General features: G+C 45.9%; 2 protein-coding genes across 2 annotated transcripts in view; one reads left to right on the top strand and one right to left on the bottom strand.

The window, feature by feature from the left end:
* ABL2 (ABL proto-oncogene 2, non-receptor tyrosine kinase) overlaps positions 1-1,954 on the bottom strand; it is a 45,422-nt gene extending 43,468 nt beyond the window's left edge. Inside the window, exon 1 of the mRNA XM_067300632.1 lies at positions 1,759-1,954. Coding sequence (XP_067156733.1) covers positions 1,759-1,954 — 196 coding nt within the window. The remainder of the gene's footprint in view (positions 1-1,758) is intronic.
* The window catches only part of SOAT1 (sterol O-acyltransferase 1), a 46,166-nt gene continuing 26,127 nt past the window's right edge, over positions 1,341-21,379 (top strand). Inside the window, exons 1-2 of the mRNA XM_013943266.2 lie at positions 1,341-1,428; positions 20,450-20,579. Of these exons, the coding sequence (XP_013798720.1) occupies positions 20,456-20,579 (124 nt within the window). The 5' untranslated portion in view covers positions 1,341-1,428; positions 20,450-20,455. The remainder of the gene's footprint in view (positions 1,429-20,449; positions 20,580-21,379) is intronic.

Consider the following 21,379-nt stretch of genomic DNA (forward strand, 5'->3'; position numbering starts at 1 on the left):
TTACAGTCACTGTATCACAGAGAAATGCTCTCTTTAAATGCCACTGAACAGTCTTATTCAGAGCCTGTTTGTGTTCAAGGCTCACACTTGTTTCTAGCTCTATGTAGGACAGAGCAGAAGGCCGGACAGAGCACATAATTTGTCAAGTCTTCTTGATGTACATGCATGCTTAAAAAAAAAGCTTTTTCTCCTCATCCTCCTACCTCTACAAGTAAATAAGTCTCTCTACCTTCTACCTTTAAAATTCAGTAGGGCAGAGGGAGGAGCGAGAACAGTTTTTTCAGGATCCTGAACTTATTTATTATTAAAACATGGAGAAGTGAAAAGATGAACTGAGTCAAGAAAATCCTAGCTCTGTTTCTCTTAAGCAGCTACAGGGCCCCACCTGCTGTACCATACTTTCCACAAACGTCCTTTCTGTCCTTCATAGTACGCTTGTCTTGTAAGAGCAAGAACGTAATAGCCATCTTTGCTACTGAAACACTAAAAGACAGTTTACCATTAGCGGGGGTATTCTAGCTGCTAAGTCATGCTTAGCAGCCTGTAAAGCAGTTTTGCTTCGCTACTGAAGACTTAGGCTTCAGCATACTGAAAAGAACCAGGGTAAGTGCATGATCTGAGACCTGCTCCTAACATTGTGAATTTACAGTAGTATTCCGTTTTATAGTAATGTTTCTCCCAACGTGCCTTACATAAAAAAAGGAAAGGCAACGAAGACAAATATAGTAAAACATGATGCTGATGATACCACAGTTAAAAGATGAAATAAAATAGTAATCCTTAGCTTTAATTGTAGTAATAGCAGGTCAGACATTTCAGCAAAGTGGAGTTCTGTTTTGGTTTTGAAGCTGATAGTGCTCCCTGAACTCAAAAGCTGTGATAACACTGAGAATTTAAGAACCAGATTTAGTGCTGCACTCTTGTTTTGATAGATACTTACGTGTCAGCAGTCACAGCAGACGATATTTACATTTAGACTGCTGGCTGCACGTTCCTTAATCTTTTTGCCTGTGCTCATTCTATTGAGCGAAGGAAAATATGTATTGTCAGAAGCAGCCTTGCTCTATAAACACTGACATCTCCCTCCACCTAAAACAAGCCAAACCAATGATGCTCTCAATAGCAGATTCAGTTCTTTAGGATTAGAGATGCATCAACACAACATCTATTTTCAACACGCGTGCCAAGGCTTCAGTATATTATACTTTTTCAAACTCGTGCATTACAGTAAGAAGTTGCCAAAATAAAGATAACGAGTAAAAAACATAGAGGAGTTACAAAAGAGAGGGGATTTGAAGTTGTGGGCCCCTCCTAAGGGAGGTTACAGAGACGAACCGTGTTGCGTTTAACGCATCTGGTGCCGCTTTGGGAACTTCGCCCGAGAACGGGAGGGCAGCTCCCACACTCCAGCCCGGGCGTACTGAGCAGGTACGACACGCTCACACACGCACAGCGGGTACAGGCGATACCGGCAAGGCGGGAGCGAGAAGGGCAAGGCGGGAGCTCCGCAGCCAGCAGAGCGGCAGCGCCGAGCGCGCGCGGCGCCTCTGCCCGCGCACGACGCCGCGGTGACAGCCGCGAGCAGCGGGCGGCGGCGCGACCCCGCCGCCCCGGCCCACGCGGCCCCGGCCGGGCGAGGCCCGGGAGCGCGGCGCCGCCCCCCGCCCCGGCGGCGACAACGACAACAACGACAAAGGAGGGCGCGGGGCGCCGGGACCCCCGCCCCCCCACCCCACGGCCCGCGGCGCGGCCCCTCACCGTGCTGCGTGAAGATGTTGAAGCCGCCCTCGGCCGCGCGCCCGGCCGCCTCCCGCCGGCGGCCCGCCGGCCTGGCCGCGCTGCTCCCGCGCAGTCCCCGCGGCGGCGGCGGCTGCTGCTGCTGCTGCTGCTGCGGCGGCGGCGGCGGCTGGAGCGCGGCGCCCGGCTCCCCGACGCGGCCCACCTGCTGCCCCATGCCCGCGGCCCGCGCTCACATGCCGGCGCGGCCCGGCGGGCGGCCCCCGCTCCTCCCCCGGCGCGGCGGCTCCCGGCGGCCGCCGCCCGCCTCGCCGCCACCGCCGCCGGCCCCCGCGGCGCTCCGGCCTGGGACTCACTGACTCGCCCCCTCAGCCCCCGCCGCCATCTTAACCACAGAGCTCCGGCGGCGGGGACAGAGCGGCTCCCGCAGCCACCTCCGGTCCTCCCGCCCCCCCGCCCCCTCCCCGCCGCGCGGAGCCGTGTGGCTTCCTCGGGGGGGGGGGGGGGGGGGTGTCCCGGGTGGGAAGGTCAGGGAAAACTCCCTGTGCCCCGGGAAAGTCGGCCGCCTTGCAGGAAAGCTTTAGCAGCGCCTGGGAGGGCATAGCCTGCCTCCTCGGGGTACCGGCATGCCCCCCGCGCTGCCGCAGCGGCACCTCGGCCTAAAAGGGGGGCGGTTCGCGCAGCGGGGCGGCGTGCGCCCTGGCACGGGCCGGGGTGGGCGAGGGCGAGGAGCGAGTGGAGCCACAAACGCCTCAGCTCGCTGAGCTGATGGACAAAGAACATGGTGGCGGTCAGGAATTACAGGCCGGCTTGCTAAGAACACGCACGGCAGCCGTCCCGAAAGCAGCGCTGGCGATACCTGGGCGCTGCGCGGGGATACGGCCCGCCGAGCCCCGGCCCTCGCGCGGACCTGGCCACTCCGCAAGGCTCTGCGAGCGGACGGGTCTCCAGCGGGCCTGGCCCGCACGGGTGCACTCTGCAGCGGAGAGATTTCCTGGTTTCCTTCCAGCCAGGATTTGCAGGGCTGGCACTTACGAATGGTTTGCCTTGTAAACAAAATGTATGTGCTCTGGAGACTGTAGAGGAACAACAAACATAAAACTCCCTTGTGCCATTTACAGTTGCGTTGTGGAATAGAAGCACTCTTTAAAATAAACAGAAATAGTATTTTTCTTTCCTAATGCCTTTTACGTACCAATCCTAAAGAACTATCCAGAGGAAGGCCATTAGCATTTTAAAAGAAGATGCCAATATCAAGAGACTATTATACTTAAGTGCACTAAAGAGAATTGAGTTTATTGCTGTTCTTATTCCTTAGATCTCCGTAAATCCCTCATTCGCCGTATCAATAGCTGGTGTGCATATAACAGCTCAGCGCAGGTTACGTTAACGTTGGACCGCATGAAATGTCTCTGACCCACAGACGCATCTTGCTGGGCATGGAGTCAAGTAGGGGCTTGCAAAAAGGCCTGGTGCAAGGGGAAAGGAGCTACAAAATGGTTACTGTCTGCTATAATGTAACAGTGCTTTAAGACCATGCCTACCCTATGTAATAAGCCTCAAAATTAGTGCCCCAGCCATTGATGGTTGCGGACAACGTGCTAAACAAGCCGTGCCCTCAGGCTGTATCCTGCTCGGTCCTCTCAACAACATCTTTCTAATGTTATCGTTTCCTACGGCCCCACACAACAGCAGGCGATGTCAAGCCCTGGTTGAGGACCACTCTTGTAGATTGTCTGCTAGAAAAGCAATGAGGATATAAATAAGAAACTCCCCAAGCTGAAAATTACTCCTTGCTACTGAGTCACTGATGACGTTGAGTCACACCATTTCTTATCATTAAAATGGGGCTAATAATTATTTACTTCACAGGGTGTCACGGTTATAAATTATGCAAAGATTACAAAGTGCTTTGAAGAGGTAAAACCTGTATCAATGCTACCTGCTATTATCAGCTGTGATGTTACCAAGCTCATGTAGTGTTAGGAAGGCGTTGTTTCTCAGACGGTACTTTCTTTTGAAGAGGTCTGGCGGCACACATTTAACTAGGCATCCTAACAGTTACTGCCCTCCTGACAGTTTTGGGTTTCCAGTCAATCCACTGTCTCATGAGCTGTTCGAGTATGGGATAAAAGGACCAAGGAACAAAGGCAGCATTGAGATTACAATGATATGCCTGACCAAAAACATGGTATTTCTAAAATCACTTCTGAACTGACTTTAAATATTCTCCATGTATACATTTCTCAGAGTTTCTTCTAAACACTGGCAGTGCACTGCTCCACATTCACAGCGCGTTCCAGAAATCACACAGTCAAATCATCACTGGCTGGGCAGTGTTATCTGCTCCGCATTACATGTCGCGGACTCGCTGCCGTCACTGTCACTTGCCTGAAGTGCGGTTTCTGTGCCAGAAGAAGCCTGTGGATAAATTGGAGACTCCTGAGCTTAAGCGTTGAGTCAACGGGGCAGTTCCTGTTTGTAACTCCAGAAAAATTAACTGGCGATACTCTATCAGTGGCTTGCAAATTAATTCTAGGAGTAATCTTTTCTCTTCTTCCAGCTCATATACCTTCTATGTATCAAAGGTACACAGAGAAACAGACTTCTGTTAAACATTTAGCTGGTACTGAGGACATGAGTGGCATTAAGTGATGTATTTGTAAAATGCCCAAGACAACAGAGGCCCGAGCCCAATCGATGCATTTGAAGAGTTCTCAAGAGTAAAGGATACTGGTTACATGCACTTAACATGTCAGGATTTCTGTGCTTTTATTGCAATGCCAGAACAAATCCTGGAAATGAGGGCAGTCTAATTCCCCTGGGATGTTTGGAAAGGCAGTGTGTAATGTCCACTAGATGGCCCCTGGCATTGCTGCTCAACGTACCTGGAAACACCCCTGGCCTTCCCCCTCTCTGCACAAAACCGGGCGGACCCCTCTTAGCCTTAGGGAAGGGGTTCTGGGGACAGACATGAAAAAAAAATGTGTAGCTATAGAAAGATTTTAAAGTCTGGACCGATAATGGCTTTGTAACATAAGGATGGTTACTCAGCTCTGCAATAAGCTCTGAAAGCTTTTAAGTGCTGAGCCATTTCAAAGGAAACAGTCATTTCTGGATGAAACATGTACAAGCACTCATTCTTTCTGCTTTGAGTGACAGCTCTTAAAATGTACCGTCTACACAAATCTTTCATGACACAGTAGTTAGTGTTTCAATGTTGCCTTAAAAGTTATTTTTAATCATTGCTATGATTTAAATGAGAATTTATGTACAGTGCATGAAAGATAGCTTGGGTTACTCACATGCCTGTTTAGTGAGGGTCTATAAACATAAAAGCTTTCTCAGGAAGTAGGGTTTTCTAACAGATTTTGCCCAACAGCACAGAAAGGTTCACATGCAGCCCTTGGCTGATGAAATTTCCTCTGTTAATAGCTGTTCTTTCTTCCACCATAGCTGAAATGCAAACTCTCCGTGTACACACACCCTCCCCTAAAATGCTATATCCCACCATTTCAACCTTTCTACCAAAAATCTTTCTACCTTTCTAATGAAAGGTGCTACCAACTTCTTGTTATCTCTTTGATGCTGCTTCAGCATAATCTTCTTTCAAGCCACCCTCTTCTAACACAGCCAACTACTACTTTTTAAACATCGATACACGGGGTAGAGAAAGCAGATACAGGGCTGTGCGTGGAGGAATGAAAGGGCCTAGGTGTACTGTATTGTAGTGGAAAAAAATCAGTGTGACTGTGCATAGAGATAGCCAGCTCAGTACAGCATGTTGGGTATCCTGATTCTTCATTTATTTGCCCCTGTAGTTTTGTGTTAAGCATACTCAGTGAGTGCCCAACTTCACTGGATCATAACAGTGTATGACTGGGCGTTGTGTATATATCCATTAATTGTAAGTAAGGAAACATGAACTGCTCTGAGATTTTGCACTAATTATACTCATCATGGTACCTCTTTGTCTTTTCATAGCCTCTGCCAGAGTAGAGCTGGAGTGGGGGAACATGGAATAAGCAGATTATAGGACTTCTTCAATAGATGTTTTCCTGTCTGATATGTTTTTGTGAGTACTACAGCTGCATGCCTTTCCCGAGCATCTGTTTAAGGCACGAATGGTGGTAGAAGGGTATGCTAATAAGAACATTAGGAATGTTGTTTGTTTGCCTCTTTCTGCAGAAAATGATGCTTCTACCAAGCAAAAATGATTACAAGTCTCTGCATCTGCTGGGAATTGCAAATTAGTACTCAGCTTGCACAGTGTGATCACTGATAAAGTACATATGCTGAGGTAATATGAGGTCCCTCGACAGCACTGGCGATGATTCAGGCTTTTAGGCATTTGCCTACAGGCAAGTCAATAGAAGTGTTTTGCTAACAGAGTTCCAGGGTTTCCTTAATTCCTGTTTAGCAGCCTAATTTTTTTGGTTCCTAATTTGAAATCTTACTGGCTCATTGAACAGTGAGGGATGTCTAGTTTGCAGATGGAAGCTTTTCTTCCTGTGTTTTCTGTTTTTATCTTCCTGACAGGTTTGTAGCCAAAAAGCTGACATTTAGGTAAGATATAGTAAATGCTTTGGAGCACAGTACTATAGTGCGTATCTCCATCAATGCCTCTGAGGCACAACTCATCCTATCTTTGATTCCTCTGATGACTGCTCTACTGTATTTGAATTAGAATAAGGACCATGATATTCCAAAACAAAATAAAGGTTACATTAGTCAGAGCTAAAATATTCTTAGAGGAGTCTCTCAGAAAATTTGTTACGCTTCCCTCTGATTTCAGCTTATGCGTGAGTTTATGGAAGCATGGTGGATTCAGTTCTTTCCTTTCTCTTCACCTGAGATTGTTTTTCCAAGATGTGCAGCTAAAAGTAAGATGAAGTTAAGATTTATCAGCACTTCCTTTCCCTGCTCTTTGCTTTACATGCAAGTTTTCCCTTATGCTTCCTTCACCCGTATCTTTTTTCTAGTGTCCTCAAGCTGTCACTCATGTTCAAAACTCTTTGCCAACCAGTGAGTTCCCAGCACCCTCACTTCTCTTTTCTAAATTATACTGAGAACTGTATCTTCCAATGTTGCCCTTATTACAGTAATTAGTCTCCCTGTGATTGCATTCCTAGTATTTTTTGAATTGTACACACTTATGAATTTAGTCTTTGATCTTGTAAGGAAGCCTGAGGGCACAACTTTTTGCAGGATTGGTGCTCTCTGTTATAAATTTAGAGTGGCAGCCTCTCTGGACCGCTTTGGTAAATATCCATATGCCTATATGCACTATACAATAGTCCTAAATAATTAAATCACTTTTTAAAGTCAAAGTTTAGTCTAAATTATTGCTATTGTTTCATTCTACAAAGACTTGATAGATTCTTCCTTGGCAGGCTTTTTTATTTAATTATGCAAGCGTTGTAAGTGATTACTTTGTCTTTTAAATGGCATTCTGTTCCTGCCTCATATTGTAATATAATATTAAATATCCCTGCTTTCCAGTTTTCAGATTTATTTCTTTTAAAAACATTCAGTAGTGTGAAACTACTTTAACTAAAGAAAATAGGGCTTGTACAAATGAAGTAGGAGAAAGCATCAAGGTTTTTTAGGGGTGTTTGTGTGAATGTATACGTATGTGTGAACGCACAAAATAGAATGGTATCCAAGACATCGGCACATACATTTGTAATCAAATCTCAGTTAAGTTTAAAACTTGTTCCTTCTGCTAAATATTTCTATTCTCTTTGCAAATTCTGCCTCTCTGCTCGTTACCAAATCTTTCAGAATATGCATAAACCCAGATCTTCTAATCAGGCTCTTAATGTGTTTTGTGTGGTCTTTATTTAGACTGGAAACTTGCTGAAGTAGGAAATGTCTTACAGAAAACAACGACACTGTCTCATTTCACATCCAAATTCTTCTCCCATACCAGCTGTGTGTGTTTGCCTAGCAGCAAGTCCTCTGTTAATGAATGACTTGTTCTCATTGGCTTGTCAGGCTGGATACGCGGCCTGCAGCTCCCGCTCATACAGAGCAGCGCTCCTTCCCGTGGAGCTGCTGGTAAATCAAATCATGAGATACACAAAGCCTTGTGTCTCTGAGTTTGACCTTTGTACTTTAATCATTAACTAACACAGAATGCCAATATAAAGCAACTAGCTGATGGTTAAATACATTTAACACAAGCAGAGCCGTGTGGACGTCTGGTTGCAGGCTTTACCATTGGCCGCCACTTCTAAGCTTTCTTTTAAAAAAGGGAAATGTAGTTTCCTGATCAGCAGAGCCTATGGAGTTGCACGCTCTAGATTCATGTTGTGAAACTGAGGTCCAGAGTGGATTCTCTGATACCTTGGAGAGTTTCAAAACTTTACTGGATGAGGCTCTGAGCAACCCGATTTAACCTTGAAGCTAGCTCTGCTTTGAGCAGGAGACTGGACTACATCAATTCCCGTGGTCCCTGCCAACTGAAATTGTTCTATAATTCCAATAAAAGCTAAGTTCAACTGCAGGTTTCCTCCATTCAGAGCACTCACTAATTAAGACTCTGTCCTCTAACCAGGCTGTTTCACAAAACTCACAGGAACTGACTATCTCTGAGACCTCTATCTCTCATCTGATTTGGGTAAAATTGGCCAACAGGTTCAAAAGTTATTGGAGGGAAAAGGCAGGTAGGCCAGACAGACAGATATGCCCTTCTCCACAAACATACATACAGCAACTGTATAAGCCTTGTTTCCTTAAGAAAACCTTTCTTCCCTTTATGTTTGTGCAGAAAACTTGTCAAATGTGCATCTAATGAGGCCTGAAATCATGCTACGTACTCCTAGATGCAGTCAACCTGAAATAATACCTCCCTAGAATCAACAGCATATTTCTTACGGCTGAGATACTTACTGCGCTATCTGAACTATGCAGAGAAATTGAGACGTTTAACAGTGAAACACGGGCATCTCCATTCTGATAGTCAGAGATTATATCACTGTGCTCACACGAGCAGATGTTTAAGTCTGCCTGCTGCCTTGTTCATCACTGCCAGTAGACATGGATTCAATATTTCTGTTACCTATCTTGTCTTCCTCAACTTTCTCATACCCTAGAGTGACAGAAAGGGGTATTTGACCCCAACATGCTAAAGACCGCCTGGCTGTCTGCCTTTCCCTTTTTGTCTTATTCTTTCTTAGGATTTGGTCAATCTACAAAATTGCCTTGAGTGATCCGTCCTCAAGTTTTTCCCATAGGTCTTTGTGATAAAGGGCAGACATCCTATGCATTAAAAATTTGTGCTGCGGGGAAAAAAGTTATTATGACTCGAATGCACTGTGGATTGTATGTGATTCTGAGATTTCTGTCTACCTGAACCCCCTCCCCAACGTCTTTTCTGCAATGGCTTAGTTGTATAGCTTCAGTCCACCATACTTGTCTGATCAGCTGAATGACTCCTTTCAAACTGATGGCAGCAGATTATTCTATTTCTTTCCAGCTTGCAGAGAGCACACCTGTCTTCATCTGCTTTTCATGGGCCTGGAAACACTATTTTTGTGTTCCTGGGAAAGAGCTTCAGAGCGCTTCTATTTTCTGCCTCACAGGGAAGCAGAAACTGTGAAATTATCAGCATCCTCTGTGTTTGTATGTTCCCTGGAGCTGCTATGCTGTGCAGTCTGAAATAGAGATCCGGCCTCAGGGATTTGCTAATGATGCATTCAGTCTCAGCATGGCACATGCTCATTCCTGGGGAGTTACTGAATTAGCATTTACAATTCTACACTTTTCCCTGAATCCCCCTGTTTTCACCCCAGCACAGAGCTCCTGTGTGTTGGATTCTCTTCTCGTGACATCTCATTTGGAATAGCACCAGAAAGCTTTCAGCTTGGATCCTTGCTCCTAAGATCATGGACTACAGTAGCCTCAGACCCGTGATTCTCCCATAACTTGATGCCTGAACAGCAGGCAGCACAGTGAAATGAGGTCGTTAGGCACATTTTCATAATAATAAAACAAAGGCTTCTGCACTGGTGATTGCTGTTGTGGGTGCTGGAAGCCTTATGCCGCTGGGTGAATGCACTCATGAATAGGAAGCAAGGAGCAGACAGATAGTGAGGAAAGCAAAAGTGGAAAAACTGTGGGGAGTAGGCACTGCTGGTTGTCTTGATGGCGCTGACTTGGGTCCATACAGCAGAGAAATGGCAGTGGGTAAAGGATGAAGTGAACTCACTCAAGGTTTACCCTGTACTCTCATTTGTCTGTCAGTTCATGTTTCTCCAGCCACTTTATGCAATGAGGGAATGTTTTTTGTGTGGGCAAGGGTTGAACTAACAGTAACACTTTTACTATATTTCATATTAACTTGCTAGCAAAGACAAGACTTCTCTTGCATGACCTACATGCCTGAACTCAGAATCCCTCTCCTGGGCCTGCCATCTTCAGATTTAAATCCTTTAAACAAGCTCAAGTTTTCATCTCCTCATCCATATTTCCAAAGCATGTAAGCCTCAAGGCACTAGGCCAACAACGGAATATTGCTGAACACAAAGATGTTTTTGTAACCACATCAACTCAGCCCAATGCAGATCAACTGCAGCAAGCCCTGCAGATTGCTTCACCTCCCAGTGTAGTTCCATTATAGTCTCCAGCCTTTGCTAGTCCTCAGCTGATAGCAAAAGCTCCTCTTTCAGAGGATGGTTTTGTAACGCTGATCCTTTTGTTCTTCCCCTTTCAAAATTCTGTTGAGAGCTGCCAGAGACTCAGCTGTGACATAGATCTATCTGAATTCAGGGTTTTGGAAGTGTTCCTTCAGGCTTGTCATCTCCTTCAATAAGCACTGCATTGTACCAAGTCTGTACATTCTTTACTGCTCTACTTGTTGCTATGGCCTGAGATGCCAAGTTTCAGTCTGATTCTTTTGGGAGACTAGACATGACTGGATAGAAATTTGGGTTTTCTTTTTTTCGGTTTTGTTTATGCTCTTGGCCCCTACAGCTTTCTCACTTACCTTACCATCATCCAAAACTTCTTTCCAAGGCAGCTTGGAGTGATAGTACTGCCCTCTCCAGTCCCTTAACTTGTATAACCAGCAGCAGTCCCCCCCTTTGCCTGTATCAGACAGGTTTCAGCAGAGAACTGAGCAGGGAGGTAACACGTGTGTAGATTCCCTCTCTGGCCAGGTATTTCCAAAGTCAGGGAGAAGTAAAAAGGAACAGATGGAAATGGCCTTGAGCAGAGAAGAGGGAAGTTTTTGGCAGGGGAGCTGCAAATGCATGGTGTTTCAATCCATATCAAGCTTGATGAAGGCTCTCACAGAAGGGAAAGCAGCAGGCCTTGCTGCGTCATTACCATGGAAACAGCCAAAGAACTGGTTGGACAGATTTAGAAATGTCTCCTGCTTGGGACTACTTTGAGTAGATGTCATCTATCTTTGCAGACGTTAAAACAAGGTGGAAAAGAAGAAATGGCTGACAATGAAAGCTGAAAGCATGTTCTCTTTCTTAGTTTGTAATGAAGAGCCAATCTTCCATGGCTTTATGAACATACTTGCTCTCCTCTGAGAAATATTTATATTTTTGAAGAGGATTATTTTTCCCCACATCCTCTTACTTTTGGGGACTTTCATTATCTTTAGATCAATGACTTTTGGCATATGATTCTAGCTGCCATATTGATGCTTCTAGATTTCTCTATGGTGTTCCCTGTATGTCTTGTAAACACTGGCTATCTATGTTTCTCTGTAACTTCTCTCCTGGATAACCCTAAGGATTTCATATTCCCCCAGAGAGAAAACCTGGCTGCTTTGTTCTCACCATACCAACTGAAGGTTTTTTTTCCCCGCACCTTTCAAGTATAATACCTTTCCCATTGCCTTATCATGTTATTTCTGAAAACTGTATAAAAGATTACCAAAAAACTCATATTCCAACTCATGTTGGAATATGCCCTCACAGCCCTGCCCCTAGAATGCGCTTCTGTTTCTAGAACTGGGAAGCAGAGAAAGCTGTGAAAATCTCCCATGTTAGAAAAGTTAAAATGTTCATTACTGCTCATAGGAAGTTATTAGCCCCCATAACCTGTGCTTTGTGAAATATGAACTAGGTAGGACTGTATGTTTACCTCTGAACAACTGTCTTTCCTGGCCCAGTCATTACATAAGCCCTAATTCTCCCCCATGTTTATCAGCAGTCATTGGATTTATACTGTTACCAAGCAAATAGGAGACAAGGAAATGGTAGGAAATACTGGCTTACACTGTTTTGTCTACCTGAGCATCTTAGCAGCTTATGGGGAGAATTGTAGCAAATTTTTTTTTTTGTATTTACATTAAGAAAAAGAGAAAAGATGTAAATTATCATGAAATATTGAGAGGAAGAGATTTCTGGTCCAAAGCAACTAACCAATGGATCTTATTGGCAAGCCATGCTAGCTCCTCTTCAGCTCTGGGTCTTTCTATATTAGAGAAATCCTCAGTTGTTTCTGAGATGCAATGTTAGGTTCCCTTTGTTGCAGAAGAAACACCACAAAGAGGATATAGGAAGGCCAGAATCATCTTTCAGAATTGTATCACATGACATTTATATCCACTTTTTGTTCCTGATACCTGTTTGTGTACTTCTGCAGTTGTTAAATTCCTCTTTCTTTTTTGCTTTCTCCTTATTTGTAATATGCCAGTAAATTGCCCTTTTTAAAGCTAGCGTTCGGACCGAAGACCAAATTTAGGACATCTGAAGTGTTTGTGGACTCATGTCTGAAAGGATCAAAACTCAGACCCATGGCAGGCACAGCAAGATGTTAGCTGTCTGGGGGGAGAAGGCACCCAGCCATCTCCATCCAGACCAGTGCCACACAACATGCTGTGAGGGCCACCACAGCTACAATCAGGGGCAAATGACCTAAGGAGTAGTAAGCAGGAATTACACTAGGTGTAAAATGTCTAGTCTTCCACCTACTGTGTTTTACCTTCACATGGAAGGGTCCCAGCTCTACAACACAGCTGGCAATCTGCAGAGTCTCAAGCAACATGTACAGTTGCTACTGTAGGAATGGGAAGGAGAACCTGGCCAAATTCAGTGCTATGTTTCCACAAAAAATATTTAGAAAGCCCTTAAAAGCAGATGAGTCAATACCATTAACTAGACCTGTTTGTTCTGGAACTAATCTCTGAAGTTACTCTTCCAGGGTTGACTGCACATTTTATGCAGTGGGTTCCTGCTGATACAACTTCAGAGACTCTCTCATTGAGGCAGTTTCAATTTTTTCATGCAGTTTTATTAAGCAGCAGAATATGCTGCAAAATAAATCTGAGGCTGGTTTGACCTGGTGCCCCAAGGAGAATGATTATAATGGCATAATGTGGTTGGGACCCTGAGGAAATGGTTTCTGAGCCTAAGAGAGAGGGAAAGCTGGCTGTGTTACGGAAAGTAAAGAACAGTTTCAGAAAACACAGCTCAGCTTAGCAAGGTTACTCAGTAATTATACCTATACAGATTCAATATTTTTCCTAATTTGGTGTTCAGCAGATTAGGAGGATCTCCTTTTTAACTATACTGAAGAAATAACCTCCTCATTAAAAAAAAAAGCTATTACACCACCCCAGTCGACAGGATTAATCCGATTACTTCAAAAATGGTAGGGAAAAGGAAAATTATTTGCCCCTCAGAAAATAATGCAGGTTTCCCCTTTTCATACTTGAGCAATGGAATCACAGCAAGGAAGCTGGCTGATGTGTCTTCTGTTTGGTCAGGTCAAGAAGCTCAACCCTTGATTTGCTGAGCTCTGAGTGGAGGCCAGCAACCTGCTGGCGGCAGCAGGGCTTCACCCTTTAAAGGATGATTTCAGTCCAGGAGCAAGAAGTGGTGTGATGCTTGAGTAAGGATACCACTGCCCTCTGCTGAAAGAGATGAGCTTGTTTCTTTCTGACTGTTCCATCCGCCAGCAAAAAACCTGCGACTTTATTGCTTGGAACGTAACTGTGCAAAGAATTGCTCTCTGAAGTCTGAGTTTGATTCCTGCTTCTCTCTTATCCCAGAAGTCTGCTAAGCTCAATCTCTGTCACCAAATATTTTGAAAACTGTATGCCTCACACAAAGTAAAGAGGAGCAAGGGTAATTACACGCAATATCTTGATATGGTGATAGTAGGAACTGTGAAAACTTGAACCCGAGCTTTAAAAAATAATCTCTGAGATTTATAAACACATCAGACATCCTCAACAACGTGATATCTGCTGGAGCTAGTTTTAGGTCTTCTTGCCAAAATTCAGTCATGCATTACTGATCATTCTGAAATCCTCTACAGTTTCTTAAATGTCATTTTTAACGGCAGCACTTGGCTGTTTGAGTTTTGGTCTCAGTCTTAGTGCCATTTTTTCTGGTTATGCAAAGATGGAAGCTCATTAACTGCTACACTTATAGCCAACTTTACATTATACATCTAATTTTACTGGCATTTTATTAGTATTAGATTAAAAGGTTAAAAATGTAACTTCAAAAAAAGGTGGAACGTGTACAATATTTTGTACCACTTGAGGGAGCTCTTTCATTAATACAGTAGGACATTGCTATGGTGCATGCATTTGTTTCCTTTAAGGAGAAATTATAAACTGTACTTTTAAGCAGTATATTGTAGGAAATACTACGCTATATTAAAATATGTGAAAGTATTGAAGCTCTTGGATAACTGACTCTAAAGGCCAGACAGAAGCTTTAAAGGAATGAATTATTCTAATTAAAATCAGTGGCAATAAATGCAGGCATCAGAAACCACCACAGCTACTTAGTACCTGAGACGACTGACACCAAAAATCCTAAAATAGAAAATAAATCTGAGTTACACAGAATTAAAAATAGGCAGTGTTAATCACATCAGTTTTGCACCAGTGCCAAGAACGGCAGAAAGGAACAGGGCAAGGCACAGATTTTCCAGCGGGGATGTGAAAGCCTCAGCCCTTTGCCTCCCCCCTCTACGGTCCCCACCTCTCTAATGCTGGCCAGTACAGGCCCTGCTGCTGCCTCGCACGCTGCCTCCACTTGGCTGCATGGACCCCCCCAGTCATAATGTGGATGTATCCATCCACCCTGGGCAGAACGTAAGAATAAACACAAAGGCTTTTCTTTATGCTCCCTCTTAGCTGGTAGGTTTAAGGCAGACACAGCCAGGGTCCCCTGCATCCCCAGTCTAACTGTCGATACACAACCTGCACACAAAATCGGGGAAAAAGAAAAAGAAAAGAGAACTGGGACAAGCTGCAGAAATCGAGGGGGCAGGAGTGGCTGCCCAGTGCCAGGTGAGGTGAGAGCAAGCAAAGCATAAGCAAAGGGCTGCAGTGTCAGGGACACCACTTCCCATGTCAACACGTGGAAACGACCCCGCGGTGGTTCAGCCAGGAGCCCTCGGGAGCACTGGCGGTTAGGCAATCATTGAGCAACGCGCCTAGTAGGGTGAATGTAAAATAACACTCCTCTTGAAAAATCAAGATCACAAGCACGTTGGTGAGAAGCAGCGTTAATGATGTAACTGGAGGAGGTTTTTTTAAGAGGTGCTAATAAAATAGGATGGCACCTGTCTCTTGCCTCTTTACGGGCAGAATAATAAAAATTCATTAGCTCGGATGGTTATGTCTGCCTTTCTTTCTCTTAAAGGTATCTCCATCCAGAGTTAGTGTTTTACTAATTTGATGAAACAGTTTCATACTGATCTTTAAGGAACTTTTGGAGTTTTTTTTTTCTCTTCTCCTTGCTCACCCAGCTCATGTTGGCACCACCAGACATTTCAGTGTAGATAGCTGGTGCAGCGTTTTCAGCATCAGGGCATCAGTGATCATGTGTAGCCTGACTTTAGGGTAACTCTAAGAAAATGTGCTAAAATGGACTTGCAGCAGTCGGTGGCTCAGTTATGTGAAAATTCCCAGTGGTATCATTCATGCAGCTCTTTGCATGTTAGCAATGATAGGATTTGGCTTTTAATGATTACAACAGTTCTCCTACTAAGCAGCGTGAAAGATAGGTGGTGGATTGATATTGCAAACAATTATTGCCACCCAAATCTCTTTCAATTTTTCACTCAGTGGCTCTGCTCAGAGTCCCCAAAGATTACTTAAAAAAAAAGTCCAAATAGCCCCAGCAGAGTTAAACATTTAAAAAGATGTTTCTCAGGTATGTGTTGGTCGAAACAAATTTGTTTTACCAGCAGAGAACAGGACTGATAAGGTGAAGTGTGACAGAAACTGTGAAATATTCTAAAACCTGGTCATAGCTTTGGGACAACCTTTCAAGGTGTATCTAAGTAAGTAGTGTGCATAGCCCAGAGGGAAGGATACGTGCCTGCTGGTAGAAAACGAGTGATTTAGTTCTCCCTATTTTGGGAATACCTTCCCATTTGCACTTGTGAAATGCAGTTCCTGAAAGGTTACTAGAGTTTGTTTGCTGTTGAGGCGTTCCAGTGACTCACGGTCTGTCATGTGCCTGCCTCTTCCTAGCAAACGACAGAAACCAGAGTGCAAATCGGAGCTTTTCACCCAGTTTTTGATGCTGTAGATGACAGGCTGGGTCTGGAATGAGACCTCTCCCATGAGGTCCCTTCCTGGGCTCCCACCCGACTGGTGAGCGACGGCTTTGCTCGTTCACATGAAACATTTCCGTGAGGAGCTCAGGGTCCCTGGGGTGAAACTTTTGGCTGCGATTATTTATCCCTTGGCGCAGAAAACTATTTGTTGGTGCTACTCAAATGGCAGGCGCTCCAATTCTACTTCCCTGTAGAGATATTTATCCTCAGTTTTATACTCAGTTTTATCCTTGCCTCTGCAAAGCCGCTCGAGTTTCACGACAGGGGACCCGTGTGTACGAAATCCCCAGAAGCCGGGCGAAGTACTTGTGGAGCAACCGCTGTGTTCCTCCCGAAGGACAAGGACAGACGGAGCCGCGGGCTCCCCTAGGCCTCCCGGCCTTGACTGCGTGTCCTCCCGGGTCTTTGAAATAAGCTTTCCATGAGCCATGGGTTGTTTTTTTTTTTTTTTTGGGGGGGGGGCGAGGGGGGACACATCTGCTGTGGTTCTACAGTTGGTATGCGGTGGCTGCCTGAAGCTGGCCAGGACCTCGGGGTGGGGCGGCCACGACCACCCCCCATCCCTAGGGGTTAGGTGCGCCTCTCCCGCCTCTCTAAGCTCGGCCTCAAGAGGGCTGGGACGAGGCGGGCGGCGGCGGGAGCGCGCGTCCGGCCGCCCCGTCCGGCCGCCACCGGCCGTTACGAGGCGCTGACAGAAAAGTCGGGGGGGGAAGGGGGGAGAGGCGGGAAACTGCGGGGGGCGCCGCGCGGGGGGGGGAGGGAGGGGGGAGGGCGCGCGCCCACGTGCGCCTCACGTGCCGCCCGGCGCCCCCCGCCGCGCGCCCGGCGCCCTCCTCCCGGAACGCCCCGCAGCCAATGGGCGGCGGCGCCGCTCCGCCCTCCCCCTGCGCGGTGACGTGAGCGGGCCGAGGGAAGAGGGGCCGCCGCGCGCGGAGGCGGGAAGCCGTTGCGCGCGGAGAGCCGGCGGCCTCGCTCGAGGTGACGCTCCGCGGCGGGGCGCGGGCTGGGCTGGGCTGGGCTGGGGGGTCGCCGCCGCCTCAGCCCCGGCCTGGCCGCGCGGCGGCGGCGGCGGGCTCGCTGCGTGCCCGCTCCGTGCCGCCCCGCCGGCGCCGTTAGGCCGGGCCCGCCCCCCGCCGGCAGCGGCGGAGGGGGAGCGGCGGCGGCGGCCCTCGGGCAGGGCCGAGCGGGCAGCGCTCCGCGGGCCGGGGCGAGCGCGGCGCTGTTGTGCGGCGCTTTCGGGCTTTCTCTCCTGCGGAGCGATCTGCGCGTTGCGGCGAGCTGTGGAATGACCTTAACTTTGTTTGGGTACCCGTCTGGCGCGGGAGGAGCCCTCCTGCTGCTGCTGCGGCGGCGGCGGCGGCTCTGCTAGCTAGCGCTGTGTCTGAAGGCGCCAGGAAAACCCGCGGGATGCTGAAAGGTGTTTGGCGTAGGGTGGTTGTTTAGCATAAACTTAACCGGAGCTGGAAGATGTGCCCTGGCGGTGTTGCTAAACCTTTTGAAATGCAAAGGTGTACTTCCTGGAAGGTGTTGCGCTTCTCCTAAGGCGTACTTCTAATTAGCAGTATTTGGAATGGCAAAAAGGGGAAACTCAGTTTACTGGCACCTCTTTACGAGCGCTATAATGCGGTCAAAATAGCTATAAAATGGGTGAGTTTCTCCTGGGAAACCTGGTAATGGGATGTGTTTGTGATTCCAGATATACAGCAAGTGCTCAGAGTGGGGTGAAAGGAGTGAGTGTTTCCAAGCTGCAGGGAGAGACTTCCTCTGGTGAAGGAGATGGTGAACGCTTCAGATTTATCCTGGCACTCTGTTGTGATTGACTTGACTCTAGCAGAAACTAGAGGGAAGATTTGATGTCCCCTTTAAAGACGGATGTGCTGATAGATACTTAGTTATTGCAATGTTATACCTCTTTTCATATGGAAACTGCACAAGGAAAATGGTTGTGTCTTCCTAGATTCCCCCAACACAATTTTTGTTTCTTTGCCAAAAAGGCTTTGTTCTGATCAGTCAGCCATCTGAACTGAGTTGTTACAATTTTACATAAAGTTCAGTTATAATTGCAACTCTTTGACTTAATTGCTCTTTTCCACACGTGGTTCTTCCTTCTCCCATCCTGGATCTCTTTACTTTTAATTTCCTTCTCTTAGCCTTTCAGTCAGGTACTGCAGCTGCTCCTACAGCTGCACTGAAGAGGAAGGAATATCTTTATCACCTCTCGAAGAGGGTGGAGAGTATTCTGAGAAAAGAAACAAAGTCCTGGTCCTCTGTTAGAACTGGGAAACAGGTGCCCTTTATGCAGGGGATGTGGCTCCCAAGAGCAACTTAACTTCAGTCAGGAGGCATTGGAGAGGCTCTCTAGTGGCCCAGGTGCACCCTGTTATTTGATCATTCTTATTGTGTGATAGGATTCGGGGCATCTTACATGTGTAAGAGCAGAAGGGTTGAAAAGTTTGCGTGTCCGGGGTCTCCTTAGAGTTGTAAGCCTCTGGTGGGCAAAATGATTCTTCACTCTGACATAATCTGGTAGTGTCCGTACTTGGAACTGTGTGGGAAAGGTGGGTGGTAAGTGTGATGTCTTCATGACAGTGACTGTTGCATTTAAAGCTAAGGGGGTTATTTAAGAGGGTGGTAGCAATAGCTAATGACAGAGCTGGTAGAAGTAGATTATGTCCTCTGAACTAGTTTTCTGCACTAGTGAGCCTATTTACTGTAGGAAGATTTACCATATTCCTGCCTGTTTTTTATGTTCTGAAGTGTTTGAGTAAATGCATTCTGCTTTATGAAGATTATGATAGTGCAAGCTATCAGGTGTTTTACAAAGTCAGCTGGGAAGTTTGTCATTTTTATGGTCTCTGTTTAATAGCTTCTTGACCTGGCTGTGATTTTGTAAGACAGGGCTAGGATAGACAGTGTGCTGCAAGAAACAATGTTGGTGAATGAGTTAGTGATTTGCTGTTTGGTATTGCAAAATTTTTCTGTATTTTGTGGTGCTCAAAAGGAGGGTGGGAGGTTGTTCTGCTAGCGGGACAAACACAGGAAGCTGAGGCCGTGACAGCATGTGAACATACAGGTCCCACTTCCCTTTTGCAGAAGTGCTGGTCCCAGTAGTTTGAATAAACCAGACTTTAAATAATTATATTCTGCCTACTCTAGTTTTTCTACAGGTGTGTGAATTTTCCTTGCCCGTCTCTAACGGCTTATCTGTGCTAGTGTGTATGTCCAGTTCTCTAGCAACAAAGCACGTGTCTGTTAAAGAGTTTGCACCAGGGTGAAAAATGCATCATAAAGGCAAGGCATTAGTTTGTAAATGTAACTGCATATATGCCGGTGAGGTGTTCTGGAAGTCCAGTTCTGGTAACTGTCCCTGGTTCTAGCTACATCTCTGAGAGTCTCTTGAGCTGTCTCTAGTGGAGTGTACACTGGAATGTCACTTTGTGACCAAATCAGAATCTGAAAGCCCCCTTCCCCCTGCCCTTCCTTAAACAAGGATTTTCTGTGTTTTCAGCCTAACTCTAGTAGTTCAGGTGTTCGCTACTAACAGTTCTGTCCTCAGCTGTGACCTTTGTCATCGAATCCAGTGTACTTCAAACCTGATTCTCTCTTCCTGTTTTTCCCTTGGTTTGCAATACAACTGTTGTCTGGCCAAACAGGGTACAAGGATCTATTGAGGAAGCTGCTTTTTCAGTAAAACTGAAGGCCTGACAGGAAGATGCTTGACTTGGACAAAATCTTGCGGGTGATTTTTACAAAGCAAACATGCCAGATCTCTTGGAAAACAAATTTTGCTGTCAGATGGACTATCAGAAAGCATTTGCAAGGGCTTCTTGGCCTTTAGGATTCTACAAAGAATTAGAAGTCGCTTTAAATACCTATTTAGAAGGTTTGGGGGAGTGAGAAGAATGGTTATTGTAGTAATGATGGGGAATTTGCTTGGTTACTTTGCTCCTTTAGTGCTTGGAGTAGGGGAAAAAGTAGGAAGTGTGATCCACAGTAAATGGCTGATGCATGTGTGTGTTTATTATCCCCGACCCTTGCTTTGCATTTTTAATGGAAGGAAGAAAATCTAACTTTAGTATGAAGAAAGCTGTGTAAATCTATTCTTAACCAGTGTAAAGAATAAATGAGTTTCTTCATTAATAATTTCCTATCCCTTTCTGTTCAGACAATAATGGCAGGTGAAGACTGTGTAAGAAAACGTCAGTCTGGCTCCACTACGACCTACAGGACCTCTGAGAATGAAGAAATGCAGAGGAGACCTGAGGGCGAGAGGTCATTCCAAAACGCAAGCAATGGTGAGATATTTTTCATTCAGGGTTAGTTTCATGTCTGACACCTGATCTCCTCTAAGGTGTCCTTCTCAGCTCATGGCTCTTGCCCCTTCGCTCTTTCATTTCAGTTATTCTGCTCTTAGACTGCTTCCCAAGGTGGAGCTCCCTGCGTGCCAGCTGCATTTCTTCAGCAGATGCAGGTTGACCAGAGTGCTGTCCTGCAGAACTGTGCCTCAGAGGCTATGGACTGCAGTGTTTGCAGGGATCTGGAGTAAAATGGTTAATTATCACAGCAGAAATGTGTGTGATGAGGAAGAAAGGCTTTAATGCTATAAATAGTGTAAATGCATCTTGACAACATTTTTTTGGAATCCTGGTGTATTTAAACGCTTCTTCTGGGCACTACTTATTTCCACACGGGCTTTATGTATGTGCCTTCCTGAAGGCTTTCAACAAAACGGTCTTTAACATATCAGACCAAGCTGGTGTGTGCATGATGACAGACTGATGGAGGTAGGCTGCCACGAAGAGTAGTCCTAATAACTCCTACCTGGTCTCAACCTTGGCTGCCAGACAAGGTGTAATACAGCAACAAACAGTTGAATTTGTATTAATCTAATATGGCCACATCAGAGGTAATATGGCTTTAGCTGGTTTTGTGGGATGGCTGCTGCCATGTGTCTTCTGTCCCTTGATTTGTAGGGAAATTGTATGGGAGTTTGGACTTTGCCTGTGGACTCCATGGACACTGATAGTCTCAGACTTGAGTTATGCTGTACCCTTTAGGAGGAGTGATATTTCTTCTTACAAAAAAATATGTTGGA

Source organism: Apteryx mantelli, chromosome 8, assembly GCF_036417845.1.
Source record: "Apteryx mantelli isolate bAptMan1 chromosome 8, bAptMan1.hap1, whole genome shotgun sequence".
NCBI lineage: Eukaryota > Metazoa > Chordata > Aves > Apterygiformes > Apterygidae > Apteryx > Apteryx mantelli.